Source organism: Thermobia domestica, chromosome 15 (assembly GCF_964235325.1).
Source record: "Thermobia domestica chromosome 15, izTheDome1.hap1.1, whole genome shotgun sequence".
Taxonomy (NCBI): Eukaryota; Metazoa; Arthropoda; class Insecta; order Zygentoma; family Lepismatidae; genus Thermobia; species Thermobia domestica.
The window spans coordinates 190308556-190336140 of record NC_137468.1 but is presented as its reverse complement, the minus strand read 5'-3'; the positions used below and the strand labels follow the sequence as shown (position 1 = coordinate 190336140).

General features: G+C 35.5%; 1 protein-coding gene across 1 annotated transcript in view; it reads left to right on the top strand.

Moving 5' to 3' along the window:
* The window catches only part of Hml (hemolectin), a 403631-nt gene that overhangs the window by 338915 nt on the left and 37131 nt on the right, over positions 1-27585 (top strand). The window contains exons 77-79 of the mRNA XM_081740590.1: positions 12575-12790; positions 15379-15501; positions 24686-24808. Of these exons, the coding sequence (XP_081596716.1) occupies positions 12575-12790; positions 15379-15501; positions 24686-24808 (462 nt within the window). The remainder of the gene's footprint in view (positions 1-12574; positions 12791-15378; positions 15502-24685; positions 24809-27585) is intronic.

The window sequence follows — 27585 nt, the reverse complement described above, 5'->3', positions numbered from 1 at the left end:
TTTATCTTCTGTACAATTGAAAATCTTTAAATTTCGAAAATTGTGAGTTCCGATACTTTCGCCTTTGAGATTATGCAAAACAGCGCAGTTTTTTAACAATTTTTTCGCGACAAACGGGCCAGTGAAAATTTTCATCCATTTGGCGGATTCCTGTTTTATTATTGACGATAAGTTGTGTAATTTCAGCATTACTAGTTGACCTTCTTCCAGAGTAACAGAATGTGTTGATCGTTTACTAGAGTTTCGCGAATTTATATCTATCTCAGTAAATTTAAACCTATTTTCAACGGAATCTAATTGTTTTGGCCATGGGAACACCTTCCGGTAGTTGTCAACAGCAGAGTAACTCAGAAAGCGTTCCGCCGGCGTACAACCAATACTTGAGCAATAAGAATTATTAAGAAGGTCCTGTATTTTTACAAGATATCTATTCCAGGTGGTTTGATCTTCATTACACCATAACCGAACTAACCTATTGAGCTCTTTATGGCTGCGTTCTGTTATGCTGTTACCCTGAGGAGAATAGCTAGCTGTTTTCTTGTGTTTAATTTTATACTTAGCACAGAAATCCTGCCACAGTTTGGACTGGAACTGTGGTCCCCTGTCACTTAAGAATTCTTGAGGGTATGGTAAAAGGTGAAAGTATCTTCTCTCTAGTACCGTTATTATTTCTTTGGTATGAGCTTTTCTGAGCGGAAGAAAAGTAACAAAACGAGAGTAAATATCTATTAATGATAAAATATAATAGTATCCCTGGCTAGGTGGTAATTTCCCGATAAGGTCCACCCCCAGAGTCTCATGGGGTACATTTGCTCTTATGTGATATTCTTGCTGAGCTATGGTTCGGTTTGTGAACTTTGTTTCCGCACATTGGATACAGTTTCGGATGAAATTTTTTATGGTAGATTTTTGATTTTTCCAATAAAAGATTGCGCGACAAAAGCGATAACATTTTTGAACTCCAAAATGACCTGTGGAGTGAACAATACTGATAATTTGGTGAATACAAGCCTGAGGTATTACTAGAAGCCATTTTTGAACTCGCAACGGTTTTATGTACATTAACCCACAATGCATTGCGATTCTACTCTGATTACCACTATTTTCATATCGCCTTAAGAACGTTTGACATAATTCATCAGTTTCCTGATTTTTCTTGATATGATTTAAATCGATGTCAGCATATTGTGTTTTCGTTAGGAAATGCACATAATGGGTTTCGGGTTCAAGCAATACCTCGGGCGGATACCTACTAAGTGTATCGGCGATAAGGTTCTCGCGGCCTGGACAGTGCTGAAACGTTAAGTCAAATTTTTGTAATTTAAGTAGGATCCTGGTGGTTCTTGGTTCAAGGTTCTTCTGAGTGAAAGCATGAGTAACTGCTGCATTGTCGGTATGAACATACGTGATACGACCCATAATATATTGTTCAAAGTGCTCACATAGGAACAGAACGGACAGTAGTTCTAACTGAGAGATCGACAGAGACAACTCGTAAGGCTTTACCCGTCGACTAGCATATCCGATGACATTAGGATCTTCTTGACCTGCTGGATATTGTGCAAGATAGCCAGCCAGATTTTCCATACACGCATCACTGTGTATGTGAAATGGCAGGGAGAAATCTGGCTGACTTAGAGCAGGCGGATTGCTAATAAGCTCTTTTAACTTATGGAAAGTTTCCAATGTTTCATCGTTCCATGTGAATTTTTGATCCTTTTTTAATAGTTGATATAATTTAGCGGTAAGTCCCGAAAAATTTGGTACGAACTTTCTCCTCCACCCTATGAGGCCTAGGAACTTTTGTAATGCCTTCTTTGATTTCGGAACCGGAAAACAACGAATGGGTTCGTTTAATTTAGGGTCGACCCTTATCGTTTTGCCACTAATGATATGACCTAAAAATTTTATCTCCCGTGCGAAGAACGTACATTTTTGAAAATTTAAGGAAAAATTTGCCCTCTTGAAAATTTCAAAGGTTCTTTCTAAATGAGATAAGTGTTCTTCTTCCGTGACCGATTTTACCATAACATCATCAAGGTATAAAACTACAAAAGAACGAGTTGAGTCGTTGAAAAATTTAGTCATAATGGATTGGAAAACAGCAGGACTGCTCTTCAATCCCTGTGGCAAAACGGTAAGGCAATATTGCCTTCCTTTATACACAAAGCTAGTACACTGATATGATTCTTTGTGTAAACTGATCCCATAATAGGCACTAGATGCATCAAAAGATGAGAACCAAGTGGCTTGTGAAACACGATGTAATAGATCGTCTATTGGTTCAACCTGTGCTTGTGGAGAAATAATTTTTGAGTTGGTAGCCCTGAGGTCCAAAACGGGACGTACGCCCCCAGAGGCCTTTCTGACAACATGAATAGGATTTCTGTATGGGGACATCTGTTCTATAGCAATTCCTAACCGTAACCACTTATTTAATTCGGCCTCAAACTCGGGTTGCATTGCTTGTGGGACAGAATAGCAAGGTCCCACAACTGGTTCGTTATCTTTTAGTTGAATTTTGTATGGAGGCGCATTAACACGACGTGGGTACTCGGAGAAGAGAGATCTGTACTGTAATAATAGTTTACGGAGACCTGATCTAATTGGTGGTGGTAAATCATCCCGAGTAGTAATGTAAGTGTCGATGTCTTGTGGAGAGACATTGCATTCGGCATTCAGGAATGGATCCAGCTGATCGTCCCTGTTAACCTCTCCTCCATTGAGAGGTGTCACTGCACAGGCAGCTTGACAGATAAACCTGGGGTCAAGCATGGGCTGATCCATCACTGGCCGCCCTGACTCACCGATTGCAATCTCTCTTTCCGGTATTCCCACTAACATTACATTTGGTTTATTAGTTGAAACAGTAACTGCATTCCCGAGACTATCTTTCATACGAATTTCTTTCTTTTCACGGTCGATGATACAATGAAACTTATCTAAGAATGGGCAACCCAAGATTAAATCCGTTCGCAAGTATTTAATAACAAAAATAGCTATTTCAAAAATATGGTTTTGAATATTAAGATTGAAATTTTGAACCCCTTGAACTGAAAAACTTTCCTTCCCCGCAAATGCACCCAGTGTAAGACCCGTGTACGGCCTTAATTTTGCAGAAGGGAAGCGCTGTTTCAATCTTCTCCACACCTCCCAGTCCATTAGGCAGAGCTCCGAACCACTATCGATGGTAGCAACAAGTTCAACGCCACCGATACTTCCTTTTAGGCTGGGAGATGCCGAGAAATAACGTTCTTCCCCCACCGCAAATGGCTCTTCATCGATTACGAATTTTATTATAAATTCTAAGGAATTCGGCGAGGGGTATTCTTGTATCTGAAACTCGGATTTACTATTATTAGAATATTGCATTTTGTGGTTAATGGGGTGTATGTACCCGCAGTTATCCTCCCCCATTTCATCAGGTAACTGCGGCGTTAGTTTGTCGACTTTACCGCAGTTTCGCGACTATCACTCCCATTTAATATTGTTCTAGGCTCACCGTTACCACGCACTTGCGAATGGATTGAATTCTGGGGTCGATTTACATTATTGTTACTATTATTGTTATTATTATTGCCCTGACTATTACCGTTCTCCCTTCTTCCGTACGTCCTGTTAAAATTCCTCCTGGTGTTATCGCCCCTATCCGGGTTCGATGCCATGTTGGTACGGTCATAGGGACGATAACTCCGGCGATTGTTGAACATGGGCCGATTCCTAAATAGTCGCCGGCCATTATTGTTGTTTTCTGAGCCATACCCACTAGGATAACGAGATCCAGCTTGGGTATAACTCAGGAAATCTGTCTGGCAACTTGCCGTTACCTTCGTCTTCGTCGGTTTTAGAATCTTTGCCTGTCGGGCGAAGTATCGTTTTGGTGGACCACCAACTTCCTTACCGCACAAGGCAGCTAACCGTGAGGTGACTTCTCGCACCGTTTGGCACAAGTGGGACGCTATGGCCCGGGACTCATCAGGTGGAAGAGCGTTAACTATAATATCTACCAGTTCGGCCTGAGAGGGATGTTCAGCTATCTGATAATATAGTTCGATAATTTTCCAAGCATAGTCCAAGAGGGATCCATACTTGGAGCGATCATACCGGAGTGATTGTAAGTTTCTTTTTTGGAGTCGTTCGATGTGCTCATTACAATATTCTTCTTTGAAAAGAATCAAAAAATCACCGAACGTCCGGATTTGGTATTTAACCGAGGCAAACCATGCGCCCGAAACGGCGATCAAACATTTTTCAACTATTTGTAGGCGTTCTCCATCAGTAAGTTTGTACATGTCTAGATATTGCTGCAATCTTCGCAGAAAAACTCTAGGTAACCCGTTAGTAATGTTCCCATCGAAAGTGGGGAAACGTTCAATATCCCGGAGGGAAACTTTAGAGCTCATACTATACGGGGCAGGAAAAGAATCTAGTGGAATCAACGCATTATCCTGAGCGGTTGGGGTTGTCACCGGATTTGCCACCGACGGAGTGGTCACTGAACTGAACGCTCCCATATGACCAAGAGAGGTTTTATAATTAGTATTGACCATGTAAGGTTCGAATTTAGGACCCACCACTGCAGTAACTGACGGTCCGGCACATCTCCTTTCCCCTCCTGGCAGCACGCTGTAAGATTGTACCATTCCAAAGGTAGAGTGAGCATTTACGCTAGTGACTGTTGTAGTCACAACACTCGACTGCATCGGTACATCGAAATTACTCAACCATGATTTCGAGGTTGGCTGATGCGGGGGACAATACATGGTTGTGTCCCGTGCATCAGGCAACACTTGACTCTTTCCCGGGAGGACGTTACTCGTTTCGGGGAAATTTTTCCCTATAGAATCGCTATCAGGAAAAGGATAGGAGATGTCAGACTTGACGATTTCCAGTTTAGTAATCTTCCCCTTAATACTGTCTACCTCAGTTTGAATTCGACTAATTCTTTGATCAACCGACTCTAGTTTAGTTTCTATTGATAGGTCGGATATTACAACATTCAATTTACTTATTTCAGCCTGCTGCTGTTCAACCTTTCGTTCGATGTCACCAAATCTTTTGTTTGTACCCTCAAACCTTACATCTATTTCGTTTAATTTCTCATTTGTTTCGTCTCTGAGCTGCTCGGTAGACTGTTGGGCCTGGTATCTAACCTGCTCCAGTTCAGTAGACGTTTGTTCTTTCAATTTACTAATCGAAGAAGCAAAGTCTAAACAAATCTGGTCAAATTTGTTGTTTAATACCTCGAATCGAGCGTCGGTCTCTCGTTTCGAGGTATCAAACTTCTCATTTATCTCACGCCTTAAGTTTTCACTATTCTGGTCTATTTTAACTTCCATGTTAGTGAATTTTTCATGCATCATTTCCATCATCTGGCGAATTAATGCAGACGTGTCAGACCCTCCAGATGACATTCCTTCCTTCGGGTTTGCCGTCTGATCCCGAGAATCACTGTGATTTTCATTTTTTTCCTCATCGTCGAGGTCAGATATCTCCGCTGGAGATATTTGGCCTCGGTCCTTTTCACAGTCCTCACAATATTTTTCTATTTCGCCGGTTTGCACCTTTTCTGCATTTTCCGCAGTATCATCTAAATTGGAACAAGCAAAGTGGATCCATTTTTGTCCACAACCGGTGCATCTAATTAATCTTCGCGGGGCGCGAGATCTTTTCTCTTTTTCATTTAATGTGCATTGAGTGCACGTGATTTCACACTCGCCCTGTGACACCACAACCTTTTTTGTTGCCATAGCTTTGAGACACTTTACACTTTACAAAAGACAAGATATATATAGCAAAAATACACATATACTATAAAATACTTATTTGCTATCCAGACAAGTATTATTCATGACTTAAAGGACTCCCATTCTCTTTCCTTCCTTGAAACCCTTCTAGCGTTTAATTCTAATTTTAGAAAAATTTGGACACTCCTTCTCTTTCTCCCCCTTAGAAAAGGAAACAAAAATGACAAAGTAGCCAACGACTCTACTTATTTCATTTGACTATAAAATTTCTCTTATTAATTTCAATGTTGTAATCAATTCAACATGCCTTCAACCTCACTCTTTGACATTCTTAAAAAAAATTTCAAATCTATCGGTTGCCATTTAAACTGAGATCCGTTGCCATGGAAACAAACGTTGCCATAACAACCATTCTTATCGCGGTTCACCAACTCAAACTGATTGGCATGATAACTGGTATTATTCAATAAGCATTTTCAGATCCGTTACCACAGTAAACATGGTTACCATAGCAACAGTCTTGTCACGTGTCGCCAATTTAAAACTGTAAAAGGGAGAGTCGTCGTTGCCATAGAAACCACCGTTTCTTAATTTTGAACATACTAGATTCGATTGAAACGAGAAAACTTTTTATCGGACTTCTAAAGAGAATGAAATAAAATAACTAAATACATGACCGTGTTTATTACATCTAGGATTCCCAGTCACGACCCCCTTTTCAGTTTTATTAAAAAATAGAAGAAGAAGATGAAGAAAGGAAAAGGAAAATAGAAAAGGAAAGAGGTAAAGTAAGAAGGTGATAAAGAGGAAGCTGTTACTGAATATTTTGAAAAATATGGTAAAGAAAAGTGAATAATTATCGAATTCCAATAGCTATTGGGTTAATATTTGGTATTAAGGTGATCAAGGGTAGACACATGTTAACCCATACATCCCCGATCTAGATCCATTTAACCCTAACTACCAAATTATCCCGATCTAGATCTGAGATAGACGAGAAAGTTTAAGTTTACAGTTTATTCAATATTTCCAGAAGTTCTAGACTAATATCCAATATTTGAAAAATAAACGACGAAGTTGATGGCATGTTAGAATCGACCACAAAGAAAAAAAAATCAGAGTATTACATATTCGTAGAAAATTTTGACTCTCACAGTTCTCCCATGCTGATCATTCGTTCAGACTACTTCAGTCCCTTTTACTTCCTTCATAGAGCCAACTTAAGTTAGTATTAACATTCAATGAGTTTAATTGATAACTACCATTAATTATAATAAGTCACACATATATGTCAAAATAATGGATGCACTTAATAATGAACCTACATTTCACTCACACACACATTCATACAGGACAATGTATACTTCGGGTTGTATTTAGTTAAATTAAACTAACCTAACTACATTACTATATACATTTATTACATTTCAATAAAAGAAAAATTAGTTGGACATAACAGGGAAAAAATTTAATACATGGAAAGAATGTTTCATTAACATGCATAGAAATTCGCTAATTTTATCAAGACCAAATAACACATTTCTCTTCCTATATATATATTAAAAGTTGAATTACATAAAAGAGAATTTGACAAAAAAAAAATGAAAGACAAAAATAAAAAAAATTCAAAGATCAATACATTTAGGATTCAATGTAATGAATATATATATATATCGTTGCGGAAAAAGAAAGAAAAAATAAATAAAAAAAATATATATATATATATAATTGGTTAATCATTCTAAAAAAAAAAACACTTTAGTAACATTTTATTAGGTCTCTGTCCCAAGAGGAGGCATTTCGACGATTTTATGAGTCTTTGTTCTCACATCGATAATAGCTCCTTTTTCCAACTCTCTTTTCGCACTGTGGTTTGTGTCCATGAGAGTGTTTAATTGTTTTTGTTTTAGCTATAGACAAATAGTCGCTTCATATCACATATATATTTATATTTCTCATTTCGTCACTCGACGCACTCAATATAAAATTTCAAAGTTTATCAAGGTTAAAAAAAAATTTTGAATCCAGTCACAGATATTGAGAACATATTTCCATATTCCGGTATTCACCTTAAGTTATCAACTAAATTTCTCTTCATTAAATTTAAGACCAGTAATTTTCTTTATAGTATAGATCTTGTAGTCAAAAGATTCTAGTCACTGAATAGTTAAATTTCTGATCGTAGGGGAAGGATTTGTTTCAGAGTCTACTGATAGAAGATTCGTTGGTGGGGCACACTGTTTCGTAGGTTATTAATTTCACTTTGATCTTGCGAATAAATTTGGATGAGGATTAGGGTTATTTTACTTATCTTACGACCTGCTACTCGTTTTACTTACATGCGGTATTTAACATTATATTCAACTTTAATAGTTACAGACATCAGTAACCACTCAACAAAATGTAATTTACTACAATATACGCGGTAACACTATATGTCACAAATAGTTGGTAAAGGTCGGGTGTCAAAAACCTTTGGCAACCTAAACAAAACCAGCGTAAATACCGAGCCCATTACATACATACTCGTATATATATATATTCATATTATTCAATACAATAAATTTCACTTTAATATCCATCGTAGTATTTTGTCGACGTTTAAATTCTACATAACCGTTCATATTCGACAAGTATTCATATTTTATAAATGTTTATATTTTATTGGCTCAAAGACAAAACAAAAACCCTGACTATCAAAATTCACTTTTTTCTCTCATAAGGTTGCAACATTGTACTTTCTATGTATAAACCCGATAATCAATAATCATTTTCAATTTACTAAAGATCCGCATATATATATATAAAAAATAGTTGGTGTTATTTAGTGACATAAGAGGTGGAAATGTAACAAATTGAGCAGGCACGTAACTTTTAAAACTATGTAAGCACATATATAGATGTATATAAAAAAAATCAATGTTATTGGAAACTAGTGGGCCCAGACTACTAATACATACACACTATATGACCAATCAATAGAAATAAAAACCAGAAATCAGTTGTCAATGGATATAATTTGTATGATCCATGAATAACGAATGTTTCTAGGAATCCGAAAGCATAGTGTACCTTCCCATCAATTTCTCCAGTGGTGGATTGAATATCGCGAAAATGGTCCCGAGATGTGCTGCAATACCTCCACGAATTGCATCCCTCGATGTCTCAGTTAGTACATACGATCGAAATAAGTGATATGGAATATTGTACATTTTCATGAGTTTCAGAAACCGGGGGGGGGGGGGGGGGCAAGGTTGAAAAATTAAAAAAAAAATCTCGAAGTAATGAAGACAGAGAGAGATAGAGAAGAAGGAAGACGAAGAATAGTGGCGCCAAAGACTTAAGTGAGAAATAACTAACGCTACAAAGACAAAAGTCGAATTTCTATCTCAACAAATCCATAGCCAAAATATTCTTAACATGCCAAAAGGGTGGTCTACTCAAATACGTAGACTCAAGGAACGCCCTGCTGCCAAGGATGCAAGTTCTGTGTCCATCAGATCCCAATCCCACAAGAATTTGGTTGTAAGATTGAAATCCGATCCCCGTATCCGGCCCAAACCAGCAGGTTCCCGGAAATCGTCCGGAAGGTTAGAGAAGGCGCTAATTTAGAATTTCAAGAAAAAAAAAAAAAATCATCCGACCTCTTGGAAACTAGAAGATTCCAGAATAGGGATGAAATTAGAGTAATAGCTAAGGTATCCCTAATTAGTAATTCGCCAAAATTAAAAAAAATTAAATAAATAAACTGAATTTTGGATCGGTGATTTCAATTACCGAAACATCACCGATGGCTACCCAGCGCAGACATGCCACCGTCTGGGACGTCGTTAATTTCCCTCATCTAATTAGACTAAGAAAAGACATGAAAATACTTAAGGGGACTAGGGGTCGACGTCCGGGTACGCTAATTAACATGGATATTAATTTAGTAGCAGTTAATTTAATCGGATAGTCCGAACTGAGTTATATGAACACTGCACAATAACTAAATAAAGTAAGCGACAAAAAAAAAAATCTCTGAGAGGCAATGAATGTTAAAGGTATAAATGACCGAAACCTGTACTTTTCGATGATCACAGAATATAGCAGTTGGTTTTCTTAATTATCATTTCTGTCAACCTTTAGAAGTAATTCCCACATGATACTACTCTATCTATTGAAAGGCTTAAGATCTGGGGCTGTTATTATGAGGTACATAAATGCAAAGTAACACACAATTCCCAACTATAATTTACATTCAAGTAGCAAACTCGGTTGGATGAATGCACTGGTGTGGAAGTCAAAACGCGAGAGATTTTTTTTTTTTTTTTCGTAAACATATTCATATTTTCACTATATAAAATTCACTAGGCCTATCCATTTAAATATAGGGGTCGTCATCTCGTTCATATTATATATCATATTATTAACATATCATTACGTTCATTCATTATCTACTAATTTTCGCACGAAGTAATATTTTATAAACACCCTATTTCGTACATTTTACACGCAGGCCATACACATATCTACATTACGCAGTAATAAATATATATATATATATATATATATAACTATCACAATCTATCACGCTCAAACCACCACACGATCACATTCATCGAACCACGTACTCTTTATTTCGAAGCACCCAAATTGTATTTACCTTGCAGGTTTAAAAAAAAAATCATACATGTATTTACGGAAAGTTAAATTGTCAATGATTAATCTATTTCTGATTTGTTGATAAAACTGAAGCAACAATGGAATTTTCGACAGCCACGGGAAAAAAGAATTTAATACTACATTTTTAAACAAACAGTAACAGCATATGGGCTTTACTTCTATTAAGAAAATAGGTATTCTTTATTTCGGCGGATATTTCAATTTCTACTGACCCTAGCAAGCTGAAATTTTCAGTACAGTAAGATCTCATGCTATTTTATACGAAGGTATACTCATCTGAACCGAAAACCATGTCCAATGAAAGTAATTTTTGAATAAATGACTAAAATCCAACAACCTAGATCACTAAGTTATGCGATGTCGTATTGTCAACAAACAATTGAGTACCGAAACCGGACGCTGTGGCGCTGTAGTGGAGGCATAATTTACCGTGTACTGAAATGTATACTTGTACTCATTAATCAGAAATTTAATATTTACTCTGGTTTATTTATGTTAGAAAAATGGTACTAAATTAACGCATATTTATACACTGTCCTAACCGAAAAATTCACACACTCACACAAAACTACTAACTACATACACCACTGTTAGTACTATACATAAAGACAACTAACTAAACCAAACATGCACCATTGAATTACATGCATATTGAAGAAAGTAACCTAACATATTAGATTTAAAATACATTACTCCCTCGTCGGTATATACAGTCGGCTCTATTAAACTTAAAGGGGGGCAAAATGAGAAAGGTAACCCTAGGTCCAATTGACCTGACCAATTGTTTACATAATGATTGCTAAAGATTGATGCCCTGGGGGCACCTTAACGAGGTTTATTGAGGGACCCTTCCCCTGAGAGGGGAAAAGGCCCTAAAACAAACAATAACTAACCCATCCCCCGCTAGAAATAGTTCAATTTGGAAAAGGGAATAGGAGCCCTTTTTTGTTAGCTTAAGCTGCCATTCTGCTGATTAGTATTACGGTATTAAACCTACTACGTACATGCACTTAAAAAAAAAAAAATCACATCCACCGAATACACGAACAAATTGCACAAAACCAGGTCGTATTTCCCTAATCCCTAACTGAGTTTTAAAAGATCAAAAATCACTATTACAAACTGTCTATGCTTTGGCTTGAATGACGAGCAATATGGCGTCCTAATAAACAGAAATCCGGAATCAGATATTTTTCCCTGGTTTTACAGTTCTTTCAACAAAATATGGATTTCCTGGCTTCTGATTGATCACACGACGTTTATCAATGAAATTAACTGGATATTACCTTGAGATAGTTAGAATTTCCATCCTTTTACCGCAGATATGTAGAAGAAGAAATCACGGGCTGCTCCTCGTAGTATGTCTTCGATTATTCTCATAACATTGCGCCGAAAAAGCCAGAGGTAGGAGAATTCCTCCAATCAGAACGAAAACTTTAGCCGCGGAAATTACAAAGCGAATGGAAATTTGGTAAATCCAGATATAACCGGATCTGAAAGTGACTATGGACTACTGAGAGGGGGTGAGGGAAAAGGTTAGGTACCTGACTAAATTCTACATTGGTCTGAAATTAAGAAAATTTATATCCAATGACAGAACTATGTTTCGGTATGACGTCAGAATGGTAAATCTGGAAACTTTTCAACTTATATATCAGAAAATGGGATTTACACTTAATCAAAATGTAAATAAATATATTATACAGTGGGAATATGGTTATTAATGAAACCTTTCGATTCATTGTATTTAATTCGAAGTAAAGGGAGTAAATAAATTGTGTAGCTAAACCGAAATTGAATAAAAAAAAAATTACTAGGTACAGGGTGCGTAAAAAAAAAATTGCCATTACTTTCAACTGTAATGGTACATTACAATCTTCCAAAAGCGCTACTTTGACTTTGGCGTACACTAGCCTTTTGCGTACATTTTGAATGTTCACTTTCTCTATTAATCTGTTCAAATACTGATCTTTTAATTTGAAAAATAATATACATGACAATCGAGTTCGTTCAGCGAAACATCCTTTTCACTTTTCATTTACTTTAAATATGATAGTTACGTCTGCTATCACTTAATAAAATTTGTATTCACATAATTTTGACCAAACTAAGTTTGTCTTGAGTGAGGAAAATTTCAAATTTATGTCTTAATTTATTTTTAGGTTGGTTCCACTTGGCACGATGGCCTGTGCCACACGTGTGAATGCATTAATGAAGCTGCAGGAACATATTCGGTCAATTGTAAAGTCAGAGAATGTCCTATACCAGAGGAGGAACCAGAATTTGAACATTACCTTATCGTAGAAGTGCCAGTGCCTCATAAATGTTGTCCAGATTTAAAGAGAATTGCGTGTAAAGAAGGAAACATTATTTATGAGGTAATGTTCTTGTATGATTTGAGACAAAATATTGTAATAATACATACAGTTATAGAAGATATATCAGAATAATAAGTAAATATTAATAATCTAAAACTAGTCTAACTTCCTGCTCTTTTACGTTCCAGCCTACGAAGTACAGGACGTACAGCTTTCTCGCATTAAACAAGAGCTCCCGCATTTGTCATAATTTTTAGACTTAATCGTCTCTTGATTTGATTTAATTACGGACCTCATATCTTTTGTATTATAAAGAATGAAAGGAAAATATTATTTAAATAAATCTGTCAAGAATTTTTAGAAAAAATTGCTTGGTGTAATACTTGAACATTGATGTATAATGTTGAAATTCACTGTTCTTGAACTTACACTTTTCTAATGCAAATGTAATATCCATAGCGTATTAAAACCAATTGATTGATCACTACTTTCTCTTTCAATTTCGCTCTCCATATTTCTGTCTACTTCTATGCAGTAATTTGCACTGTACAAACATCTTATTCTTGAAGAATTTATGTACTTTAATCCATCGTCTTCAAGTAGCATTATCTTTGATTTTGTAATACGAATCTTAATTTTAACTTACTGTTAGTCCAAGGACTTCTACAATCACCTAATTTTTATTTAGTGTTAGTCCAAGGATTTATACAATCATCTAATTTTTACTTAGTGTTAGTCCAAGGATTTATACAATCATCTAATTTTTACTTAGTGTTAGTCCAAGGATTTCTACAATCACCTAATTTTTACTTACTGTTAGTCCAAGGATTTCTACAATCACTTATTTTTTATTTACTGTTAGTCCAAGGATTTCTACAATCACCTAATTTTTATTTACTGTTAGTCCAAGGATTTCTACAATCACCTAATTTTTATTTACTGTTAGTCCAAGGATTTCTACAATCACCTAATGTTTACTTCCACAATCACCTAACTAAAAAATAAATAACAAAAAATGATCGAAGAAATAACTATATATATCTATATTTAATAATAATTTTGAATCTATTTACGAATAAAATAACAAAATATAATCAAAGCAATAACTATATATTTAATAATAAGTGTGGATCCATTTACAACTAAAAATAAATAACAAAATATGATCAAAGCAATAACTATATATTTAATACTAAGTTTGGATCTATTTACAACTAAAAATAAATAGCAAAATATGGTCAAAGCCTATTTGTTAATAGTAAATTTGAATTTGTTTATATACAATTTGTTTATATACAATTTTTTGCCATCCGGTTATATGACAGAGTATGTGTAACATATGACCCTTATCATGTTTTAAAATGGTTTAGAAGTTTCCGTGCTTGATCCAGGAGACTAATAATAAAAGTTAGTAAGGTTGTGTACATATTAGATCTGAATGTTTATTCAACAAAGAGCAATTACGTATTTCAACCTAATGTTACTGATGTTAGAAGTTTTCATATTATGTCTTCAGTGGCTGCTATACTCGAAAAGGAAGAATTATGACAGAATTAGAAATAAATTTTGAACATGACCGTTTCGGTAATTTATTATTTTCATCAGATGGCTGGTGTATCTGATGATGAAAATGAAGAATCATCGAAACTTTAATACAAGTTATTGTAAAGCGAAGCACTTCTGTCAATCAAAAGCTACGTCATAATTCATAGAAATTTCCAATATTACAATAAAATTATAATTTTATCAATCTGTATTACAATACAGGTAAATCAGTTATTCATCTGCGAATGCAGATCAAACAATACGAAAGAGCATGGGCTTTTCAGGGAGATTTTTTTTATCAACACGTTTTTCACTTGTGTCTGTAAAGGGATATGGACAGATGTTGTGACGAATGACAAGATTCATGCTCATATGTGAATGATACGCTGTGTAGAGAGAGCAGGTTCAGCTAGTCTACATATTAAAATGCTAGAAAAGTTTATGTTTGTGGCCAGTCGTTTCGACAATGAGATCTCGAAAATTACAAGTGCTAGAAACGTGCCGCTTTCGCTTTTCGATTCCAAATTTTGTGTAGATTTGCCAATTCTCATTCAAATTTTCAAAGAAGAAAACTTGTCTTTATTTTTCTATTTTACATCTTACTTGTCGTTTTGATCCTATTAATTGATTATTGCAATTAGGTTGATACCCTTGTGAAAGGCAACCAGTAGAGGAGCTACGTAAAGAGGGTTGACGGACTTTCATCTGAATGACAAAACCTATTGCAAGCTGTCAACTTCGAAGGCTTATGGACCCATAATGAGATGTACTTGGATATGGAATTATAAGAAAAAAATATTTGCATTTGGTATCATCTAGGTTATCACTTATCCAAGTTTGCCACAAACTCCCCCCAACATTCTGTATATTCAAATATTACATGTATATGTTTGTTTATAGCAATTCACTCCCTTTGAGAGCGTTCCTGTTCTTTACTTGTGTTCGTAAAGGGACCTGTATAGATATAGTGAAACGCGGGAAGGAGATTCACATTCACATTAGAGCGGTGTGCTGTGTAAATATAGCAGTTTCAGCTAATTATATTAAAAATATATTGGAAATCGTTATTTGTAGACTAAATATCTATCATATTTCATTTTCAGGCTGGAGAAAAATGGCCTTCACCAGACGGAGACAGATGCAAAACTGTCAAGTGTATGAACACTTCAGATGGCTCCATACACAAGGTCATAACATTGGGTGATTGTATTAGAGAATGTGATCAGGTTAGTGTTTTTATTTTTCTTGTATAAGAATTTTAAAAATTGCGATTGCTCAAAGTCAAATGAAACTAGCGACGAAGCTGTATGGTGGGCGCGCTTCATACTTACAATGTTTAAATATGTTTAAACTACGAGATTTTGGGATCTCACAAAATGGCGCCCGAATAAGTACCAGAGTTTTAAACTTACTTATAATACAACTTTTACTATTCAAAACTGTTAATACTATAGAAAATCTATATTTTGCTGTAATTTTATAATCTATCGATGAAGTAGAACATATCCGGCGCCAGCGTCACTACTTATTTATGACAATTAAGTGTTTAAGCATTTCAACTTACATGTGGCAAATTCAGTAAGCGACAAATTCAGTTTCCCGTATTTCTCTTTAATGGCGGAAAGCTTGACAACAGAAAATATTTTATTATTTATGAAAAATAAAATTCTACTTAAGTCTGAATTTATAAATTTCCCCTGTCTCACCCAAACAGCAGAAAGATGTGTTGAATTTGGTACAAAGTCCGGGGGGAAAGTGTGCGGACAAGGTAGAGTCTGTTTATCTCAGGTGTAGCCTCGGAAAATATGCAAAATATACTTTGTCCCCATCCCTGCTTCCCTCTGACTGATGATTTCCTCCGTTTGCGTAGGGAAAAAAGTGAATGACCTCAGCTCTGTTGACAATTTGTCATTCAGTCCTTTAATCTTGACGAAGGAAGATCGTAGGCTACTTAGAATGGCTAACAAGACAGAGCACAGCGAAGTCCGTGAAATAATTCATTGTGGCAACACTTCCGCATCCAACAATTGAAAGATCTCGGCCGCTGCAACTTGTCCCTCATCTTTCGAGTGAGAAATCACATCGACAGCAGCGCCAGAAGGGGCACAGTTGAAATAGAAAGTTTTTTTCTAAAGCAGATAACTATATTAGAGAAAGATTGCAATCTAAATGCGGCAGGAAATCCGATTTCAAGATGACGTCCTTAACTGATAATGGTGAAACAATGATTTAACATGCTATAAATGGTAGAGTGGGCCGTCGATAAAGCTCAAATTGTAGCCACTTCATGTGATGAGATCTAGATTATTTTAAGAAAAGGAATTTTGCGAAACGAAGAAGTCCTGCAAGATAATGTTTTCGTCTCCAATTTGAATATCTAAATTCACTCTTCTGGAACGAAGGAGAAGAAAAGGGCCTTATACATTCTTTTAACACAAAAGTGCATCTATTTGTAATACTATTAAAAAATCAATTTTTCACCAAAATTCACCTTAAAGCCATATGCACGAACCCTAAATGCACCGCTGTAATTTTAAAAACATTTTTATCGTCATCATGTAGCTAAAAGAAAATAATTTCATGCTATTAGAACATAATCTTTAAAATTTGTGTGTTAAATTAATAAATAATCTGTCATATTTTTCAAGCTTTATGTCTTTTGCGAGAATTGAAGTTAAAATATAGGATTTTTCATTATTTTCCCGTTCAGTAGCATCCAAATACGCAACTTTTCCGCACTATTAGAATTTAATATTAGAAAATTCACTTTTTTCGACTCACCCTACTGTGTGGTTCCAATGGTAACACGAATGTCGCTTATAGCATGATTTTCTCTTCTCCAGCGAATTCCACTTGTACAACGCCTCGCACACCAACTGTCTCACCCTGTTACAGTTCATAGGCTTTGGCGATGTTTCACAGACTCATAGTTTCCCACATACCGGGAGGATGGAAGATATCCAAGGGCTAATCCTCTCCGTACCTTTTAACTTACATTTAGAGCTAATGCTACGAATTCACGCCACTGTCTCACATTTCACAGAGTGGATGTAATAATCATTTCACACTTGAGTTGCTATATAATTTTTCAATGTACAAAGCAGTCTATTTCAATATCCAAAATAACCGATACATGTATGAGTAATATTAAGAAATTGATTACTAAAACTTATTTATATACTTATCCTGTCTGTGGGTCCGTCCGCCCAGTAGATAAAAAAATTTCAAGAATTACTTTTGATAGATCACCAAAAATTTTGGTCAAGATATATAATCTCCATGCTTAACTTTCTTCTAAAACCGAAAGTGGTAGAAATCTACTACAGCGTTCGGTTTCAATATAGATTTATATAGAAAATAAAATGAAATCTTCAAGTTTTACGTTCCACTGTTATGCTGCCTAGGCTCAAGGAGACGATAATGATGAGAAATGAATGAAATGTTCGAACAAATAAAGTGAGAGAAAACGGGAAAACCCCGAAAAGACCCACGCACACGGTGTTTGTCCACAACAAAGGCCACTTGGCGCTAGCTGGGATCGAACTCGGGACAGCACGCACCACTGATGAACGCTCTACCACTGAGCCACCACGGCCCCTAGATCTAAATAGAACAAAACCAGTAAGAGATAGAGAGAACTATTTTCTTGGAATCGAATTAACATTCTAAAAATAGGTACAATCTTCTCTCTTCAGTCTCTATTCAGACCAGAAATGGCAGAAAAATCTTCTGTTATAATGATGATAGCTATAGAGTAGAAACGGTAATACATAGAGAAGAGTTGTTTTCTGCAATCAATTAAGCATCCCAAGAACATATTCTTCAATTAAGCATCCCAAGAACATATTCTTCAATTAGCATCCCAAGAACATATTCTTCAATTAGCATCCCAAGAACATATTCTTCAATTAAGCATCCCAAGAACATATTCTTCAATTAAGCATCCCAAGAACATTCTATCTCCACTCTAATCTTTCTATTATAACAGAGAGTGATAGAAATCTACTATCACTTTCGGTTTCAATATTAATTGAGAAAATATCCCGCCACATAAACCAAACTCCTCCATGTGGTGTGCATGTAACATTACTACTTTTTTTATTTGTATATACTAGGACCGAATTAAAGAAAGGGCTTAGGAAGCTATAGCCCCGGGCCTCCAGGTATACAGGAGACTCCACTCTGATCAAAATCTGAACTGCCTATCGTATTCATCGTCTTCAAGTAGCATTATCTTTGATTTTGTAATACGAATCTTAATTTTTAATTACTGTTAGTCCAAGGATTTCTACAATCACCTAATTTTTACTTACTGTTAGTCCAAGAATTTGTACAATCACCTAATTTGTACTTACTATTAGTCCAGGAATTTCTACAATCACCTAATTTTTATTTACTTTTAGTTCAAGGATTTCTACAATCACCTAATTTTTACTTACTGTTAGTCTAAGGATTTCTACAATCACCTAATTTTTACTTACTGTAAGTCCAAAGATTTCTACAATCACCTAATTTTTACTTCTACAATCACCTAACTAAAAAATAAATAACAAAATATAATCAAAGCAATAACTATATATTTAATAATAAGATTGGATCTATTTACAATTAAAAATAAATAACAAAATATGATCAAAACAATAACTATATATTTAATAAGTTTGGATCTATTTATAAGTAAAAATAAATAACAAAATATGATCAAAGCAATAACTATATATTTAATAATAAGTTTGGATCTATTTACAACTAAAAATAAATAGCAAAATATGATCAAAGTCTATGCCTTAATAGTAAATTTGAATTTGTTTATATATCTAAGAAACAAAAGTTTATTATATATTAATAATAGCTTTTGTTGGTGTTGAGAAAATGAATCGAGGTTCTTGCTAAAGTAGACTGGGTGAAAATTGTTCAGTAATGATTCTCATCCGTTAGGTGTAGGGGAAATGTTCCGAATTTTTGAAGTAGTATTCTTTAGTCTGGTTGTTACAACTTTTTGCCATCCGGTTGTATGACAGAGTATGTGTAACATATGACCCTTATCATGTTTTAAAATGGTTTAGAAGTTTCCGTGCTTGATCTAGGAGATTAATAATAAAATTATTATATTTAGTAAGGTTGTGTACATATCAGATCTGAATGTTTATTCAACAAAGAGCAATTACGTATTTCAATCTAATGTTACTGATGTTAGAAGCTTTCATATTATGTCTTCAGTGGCTGATATACTCGGAAAGGATATGACAGAATTAGAAATAAATTTTGAACATGACCGTTTCGGCAATTTATCATTTCCATCAGATTTCTGGTGTATCTGATGATGAAAATGAAGAATCATCGAAACTTTAATACAAGTTATTGTAAATGTATAGTTATTGCTTTGGTAAGTTTTTCTTACGTATTCTTTGTTTCCGTTTTACCCAATTTGTTCGAAACATGAGAAAGCTCAGAAGTTAAAAAGAATGGATACATAATAAGTTACATAGCCTATTATTTCCATGTTCCAACAACAGTAAAAGCGAAGCACTTCTGTCAATCAAAAGCTATGTCATAATCCATAGAAATTTCCAACGTTACATTAAAATTGTAATTTTACCAATCTGTTTTACAAAACAGGTAAATCAGTTACTCATCTGCAAATGTAGATTAAACAATACGAAAGAGAACATCGGCTTTTGAACTCCTCTAACATTATTTGCTAGGCTTTTTACTCTTTACCTTTAGACACAGGAAGGGTTGAAACGACGTAAAACATGGTGGACAATCTATATATTAAAATGGTAGGTTTATAAGTTTGTCTTCAAAGAAAAGTTTATATGTTTGCCTCCAATCCTTTCGACAATGAAATCCCGAAACCACAAGTGCTAGAAACGTGTTGTTTTCACTAGTTGATTCCAAATTTTGTGTAGATTGATAGATTTCGGTAGATTTTGTGTAATTGAATATTTTAAAAAACATGGCCCTTATTTCTTTATTACATTTTTTAGGGGAAGGGGAGAGGGGGGACGTTGGTACGATTTTTACTTACCCGAGATTTTAGAACATATCATCAGCTTGAGAAACATGTTTTTTTCTTCCTACTTAAACTGTGATTCTTTAGCTACAATTACAATTACAATATTGTTTCTACTAATGTCCTACCTGGAGTAAATTATATTTTACGAAAAGTCTGCAAGCTGTACCAATCTTCCTCATGTGGGGGCAGATTTGTACTGGCTTATGGCAGATTGGTAGGAGCAAAGTGAAATATCAGACAGACCTTTGATAATAGAGATAGTGTAATTATTTTTTGTTTTATTTTTCCCTGAAATATTTTGAGATATAACATTCAATTAATCTTCCACAAACTCAAGTATTTTAACAATAGATTTTAGGTTCTAGAGCAGCAAAAATGCAAAATAAAAACATGTTTCATAAAAAAATGTGAAGATTTGTAAGAATCTTTAGTAATTCAATAGATCTTGTTCAACCTGTTACAAAAAATAAATAAATAAATAAATAAATAAAATAAAATAAAAAAGTCCAATGCTTGCTTGTGTTCTCATCAAAATTTAGAAGCTCCGCAAGCTATTTACAAAGATAAAAACGTACTATAAATGAGGTTTAGTCTCTATAAGGAAAAATAGAAGTGAATATCCAAGGGCTACCTACAGTTTACAAAATTTTGAGATCTTTCATACCTCAACTACTAACTGGAAAAGATGTTACAATTTTGGTTCGAGCGTCCCCTTGTCTCCAAAGGAGGCAGAGCTTTGTTATTTTAAAGGTAACTAAGAAAGTTCTGTCGCTTTTTCACCCACAACCTTCGAACATAGATATGTCACCTAAGACGTACCTGGAAGATAAAAATAGTCCCATCAGCATCGACGACGTTCTGCCAACATTCTGAAAGGCCATGGATTCCATCCAGAACAGGTAGTAATCGGATGGTGCAATATCCGGGGTGTGTGGCGGATGCAGTAGTATTTCCCGTAAAAGGCTGCAAGGTACGTCTTGCGACCTTGCTGATATTAGATTCAAATATAAATGATATATTTTAAATATTGCTCTATTTAATAATTGTGTTTATTTATGAGATAGAAATCCAGGCCTGGAGTATATTAATTTATTGGTATATATATCTATTCATTTATTTTATTATTATTAGTGTAAGGAAATATTTAATCAATTTATGTTGTATATTTATGTATATATATATTAGAGCATCATCCCCTATTATTTAAGAATTAACCATATTATTTACAGTTTAGCTAGTTCTATCGTTGCTTTTTCCATGCTAACTTTTTTTTTTTTTTTTTTTTTTTGAAGCCTGTCGAGGAGGCTAGCTGCTAAATCCATTGTATTTCAGTCTCCCTTATTGGGAATTTTCCATTCTAGAAGTTGACGCTAAAAAACTTTCTAAAGAATTTTTGTTGCTATTTTTTTAGCAGGTCAAAACGTATAAAAAGGCTGCCTCCCCTATCTTCGTTGCTGTGCGTTTTGAGGATTCCTGAATGTAGGATCTTGGCCAGCCATTCCGCTGCACTGGAAGTGAATAGTGCAGTTTGGAGAGAGTCCCCTCTAGTTTAGTTACTGTATGTAGACAGAATAGTGATTCTACTACATTACAGATGCCCGCTTAAGCAATTGAGCTTTGGCCGTGAGGTAGGATATACAAATGATAGGGATTTAGGAAATAAGTTGGTATTTTTAGATGCTTAATCCTACGCCTATAACAGAGGCTATTGGATTACTATTGCTTGTTTAGAATGGGAGTATATAAGCTTCCTAAGGGTCTATGGCGGAGGTGAGTGACGCACTTATAGACTCGAGGTTTTGGTTCCGTCCTAGTGGTGGAGGAACATTTATTTTGAAATCCAAATGCGTTTGGGTTCGATCCCTGCCTATGTAATTATAGCATATTTAGGTGCTGTAAGAGATTAGAGATTTCTCACTGCAACTTTCATTTAAGAGAGTGTTAGAGTGAGTAACTAACCAAATTCCTTTATTTCCTTGAGTGTAAGGAAATTTAGATAGAGCCGTGAGTAGAGGCTGACATCCTATCCCTAATACCAACCTAACCTATCTAATTATTTGCTTAAGCTAGATAGAATCCTTTTGTGGACTTAACTTGGAGTCCCAGAGACAGGTTTAGGCCAGACAGTGACCTTTGAGTCAAGGTCCCATCTTTAAAAGCAAGGAGTACGGTCCAGAAGTAACTGAATTCTGTAAACCGTATTTCCACAGGTCCCTGCTATAATAGAGAGTAATTTGATTAATAAGGAAATTAAGATTTCTAGAGTTTAGATTAAAATACTTCCTTTCTCCATTAGTTATTGGGGAAGGGTAAGAAGGAAGATAGAGTGCATATAGGGCGGAGTGGCGTCCTGAATTAAAGTTAGTACCCTACTTTTTAATTAGAGTATTCTATTTGTAAATAAACGATTATCTCCTATTTAATTTCTCGAAATTTCATTTAATATTCTTTGATATGAGCCAAATACCCTAGACATTTTCGAGCAAGTACTTTTGTAAGGACGTAGATAGGAAGTTATGAATATATAGTGAGCTGTTAGTTGTTTTCACCAATTATACGGAATTGATATTCATACTTGGAAGATTAAGAGATAAGAATAGGATTCTTTTTTCTTTTTTCTTTTCTTCCAAGGCATAGAATGGTGTCCCGGGCCATTCTAGCCACGTTTGGCTTAGCTTTGTTCTGTAACAGGAAGACTCCTTTGCGATTCAGATGTGCTGGCTCCATAGTTTTAGTTGTTCTTTAGTAAAACCAACTGTTGACAGTACACATTTGCAATGATGCTCTGCCAAAGCTGGTAGCACTTCCCGATGCATGATGCCACGAACATTCCACCAAACACACAGGAGGTACCGATTCATGGGATGCTAACCAATGATGACGGCGCCTATAACTGAAAAATTACTCGACGCAGGCCAATTGAACATAAATGAAATTATTTGTAAAGAATTACACTTTCATGCAACATACATAAGTTTTCAAAAATTCAGTGCTTATTACAAATATAAGCTTACAAAGACATAAGTGAAAACTTACTTCTGCTCTAAGAAATCAAGTTTTTTTTTCTGCACAGAGAAAAGAACGCTGCGTCCATCCATCAACTGTGCCTTATGATGTTCGTTTGTCACCAATGTTGCCAACACCAAACTGTTGTCCATTTACCTCTTCACAGTGGAAAAATATCTACCACGTACATATGTGCCCCGTGTACCAATGTCCCCCTCCCCCCTACAATGGAAGTGTTGAAATTTAAAAAAAACATCATATCCTACGCCTTATACATCCTAATACCACATAGTCGTACACAGGGTTTGTATATCTCTCAGGGGTTTGTTTCATGGCCAAATGATAATGATAAACGAAGGATAACCATTTCTTCAGTCTAAGATGAAATTTTATTGTTTGGAGTGTTTTGCCCATATATCACTGGCATAATTAATTGTGTATGTAATGTATTTCCTTATTACATACTCCATGCAAGAAGAAAGAAAACACTGGCTATACATGAATAAGAAACTCCAACCGGAAGTAGGTTCAAATATTGCAAACGGTGCGAGATATTGAAAAAATAATCGAAAAAAAAATCTCCCTTTATGGTACCCCTTGCCGATCTTTATCAAGACGTTTTTCACTTGTGTCTGTAAAGGGACATGGACAGATGTTGTGATGAATGACAAAGAGATTCATGCTCATATGTGAATGATACGCTGTGTAGAGAGAGCAGGTTCAGTCAGCTAGTCTATATATTAAAATGCTAGAAAAGTTTATGTTTGTGGTCAGTCGTTTCAACAATGAGATCTCGAAAATTGCAAGTGCTAGAGACGTGCCACTTTCGCTTTTCGATTCCAAATTTTGTATAAATTTGCCAATTCTCATTCAAATTAAAAAAAAAAAAAACTTGTCTTTATTTTTCTATTTTACATCTTAGTCATCGTTTTGATCCTATTAGTTTATTATTGGAATTAGGTTGACACCCTTGTGAAAGGCAACCAGTAGAGAAGCTACGTAAAACGCGTTGACGGACTTTCATCTGAAATTACAAAATCTATTGCAAGCTGGCAAACTTCGAAGGCTTATGGACCCATAATGAGACGTACTTGGATATGGAATTATAAGAAAAAAATATTTGCCCCAAACTCCCCCAACATTCTGTATATTCAAATATTACATGTATATGTTTGCCTATAGCAATTCACTCCCTTTGAGAGTGTTTCTGTTCTTTACTTGTGTTCGTAAAGGGACTTGCATAGATATAGTGAGACGTGGGAAGGAGATTCACTCTCATATTAGAACTGTGCGCTGTGTAAATATCACAGGTTCAGCTAATTATTTTAAAAATATATTGGAAATCGTTATTTGTAGACTAAATATCTATCATATTTCATTTTCAGGCTGGAGAAGAATGGCCTTCACCAGACGGAGACAGATGCAAAACTGTCAAGTGTATGGAAACTCCAGATGGCTCCCTACGAAAGGTCATAACAGTGAATAATTGCATTACAGAATGTGATCAGGTGAGTGTTTTTATTTTTCTTGTATAAGAATTTCAAAAATTGCGATTGCTGAAAGTCAAATGAAACTAGCGACGAAGCTGTATGGTGGGCGCGCTTCATACTTACAATGTTTAAATATGTTTAAACTACTACCGTAGATTTTGGGATCTCACAAAGTGGCGCCTGAATAAGTACCAGAGTTTCAAGCTTACTTATAATACAATTTTTACTATTTAAAACTGTTAACACTATAGAAAATCTATATTTTGCTGTAATTTTATAATCTATGGATGAAGTAGAACACATCCGGCGCCAGCGTCACTACTTATTTATGAGAATTAAGTGTTTAAACATTTCAACTTACATGCGGCAAATTCAGTAAGCGACAAATTCAGCTTCGTGTATTTCCCTTTAATGGCGGAAAGCTTTACAACAGAAAATGTTTTATTATTTATGGAAAATAAAATTCTACTTAAGTCTGAATTTATAAATTTCCCCTGTCTCACCCAAACAGCAGAAAGATGTATTGAACTTGGTACAAAGTCCGGGAGACAAATGTGCGAACAAGGTAGAGCCTGTTTATCTGAGGTGTGCCCTCGGAAAATATGCGAAATATACTTCGTCCCCATCCCCGCTTACCCTCTGACGGATGAAACTCTCCGTTTGCTGAGGGAAAAGAAGTGAATGTCCTCCGCTGTGTTGCCAATCTGTCATTCAGTCGTTTAATCTTGACGAATGAAGATCGTAGGCTACTTAGAATGGCTAAGACAGAGCACAGCGAAGTCCGTGAAATAATTCATTGTGGCAACGCTTCCGCGTCCCGTCCAACAATTGAAAGATTTCGGCCGCTGCAACTTGTCCCTCATCTTTCGAGGGAGAACACACATCGATAGCAGCGCCAGAAGGGGCACAGTTCAAATAGAAAGTTTTTTTTGTAACGCAGATAACTATATTAGAGAAAGATTGCAATCTAAATGCGACAGGAAATCCGATTTCAAGATGACGTCCTTAACTGATAATGGTGAAACAATATGATTTAACATGCTCTAAATGGTAGAATAGACCTTCGATAAAGCTCAAATTGTAGTCACTTCATGTGATGAGATCTAGATTATTTTAACAAAAGGAATTTTGCGAAATGGAGAAGTCCTGCAAGATATTATTTTCATCTCCAATTTGAGTATATAAAGTCACTCTCTGGAACGAAGGAGAAGGAAAGAGCCTTATACATTCTTTTAATACAAAAGTGTATATATTTGTAATACTATTAAAAAATCAATTTTTCACCAAAATTCACCTTAAGGCCATATGCACGAACCCTAAAAACAATCTTTAAAATGTGTGTGTTACATTAGTAAATAATCTGTCATAGTTTTCAACCTTTAGGTCTTTTCCGCGAATTGAAGTTAAAAGATAGGAATTTTTCACTATTTTCCCCTTCAATAGCATCCGAATACGCAACTTTTCCGCACTATTAGAATTTAATAAGTTAGAAAATGTACTTTTTAAAGCACTATTTCCGACTCACTCTACTATGTGGTTCCAATCGTGCCGCGAATGTCGCTTATAGCATTATTTCTTTTTCTCGGTCGAATTCCACTTGCACAACGTCTCGCACACCAGCTGTCTCACCCAGTTACAGTTGATGGGCTTTGGCGATGTGTCACAGATTCACAGACCTACAAACTCACCCGCCCTATGCGGGAGTCTCCCGCATTTCGACGTTCACTCCCGCTCTTCCGCAACGAAATAGCAAACTCCCGCATAGTCAAAATGGGGTGGGGAAAGTAACCGCTTAACATACCTTTTCTTAAAGAAAATAATACCGTTGAAATTTCACCTAATTTATTTTTTGGCTGAAATAAAGTGTACATTGAAATAGTCGGTACCTGTTCCCTATCCATAGACACGGGAGTCTCTGCCGTGGGCGCGAGGGGGACGCGTCCCCCCAATATTTTCAAGTACACAATATTTAATATTTTATTCTAATTTAATTTATTTACTAACGACAGAATAACATATTAATAATAAGTATTATATTTATTTGGAATATAATATTCAGGCTGTGAAACGATTATAACAGAGTTCTTGATGTACCTCAGAGGGTCCGTGAAGGTAAGCAGCAAGATAACAAATGGAATCGAAGATAATAAACAGGTTGGGCTACGTAGTACCATTTAAATAACTTTCTTTGATGTCCCCACCTTAAATTTTACATGCCAGGGACGCCAGTGTCCATAGGTACCTGTTCTCCATCATTAGAATATTTTGTGCTGGTCACTCACAGTAAAAACTAACGGATTGAATTTAGGTCCGAGCTGTGTTTACATATGTGCGTGTGTGAGGGAGAGAGAGAGAGAAAGAAAGATAGAGAGAGACTGAGTGAGAGACAGATAGTCTATCCATCCTCCGACGTCTGTACATTTATAGTTTATATTTCGAGCAAGTCTCCGCCAGGTTGCCAGGTCTGGACTCAGTTTCCTACATACCGGGAGGATATCCAAGGCCTCTCCGTACCTTTTAACTTACATTTACCTTACGAACTCTCGCCACTGTCTTACATTGCACAGAATGGTAATGATAATTATTTCACACTTGACTTGCTTTATATTTTTTTCAATGTCTAGAAGGGTATTTCCATATCCAAAATAACCGATGCATGTATGAATAATATTAAAAACGTCTTTATATATATTATCTTGTCTATCTGTGTGTCTGTCCGCCTAGTAGATAAAAAAATCTCAAGAATTACTTTTGATAGATCACCAAAAATTTTGGTCCGGATACATATAATCTCC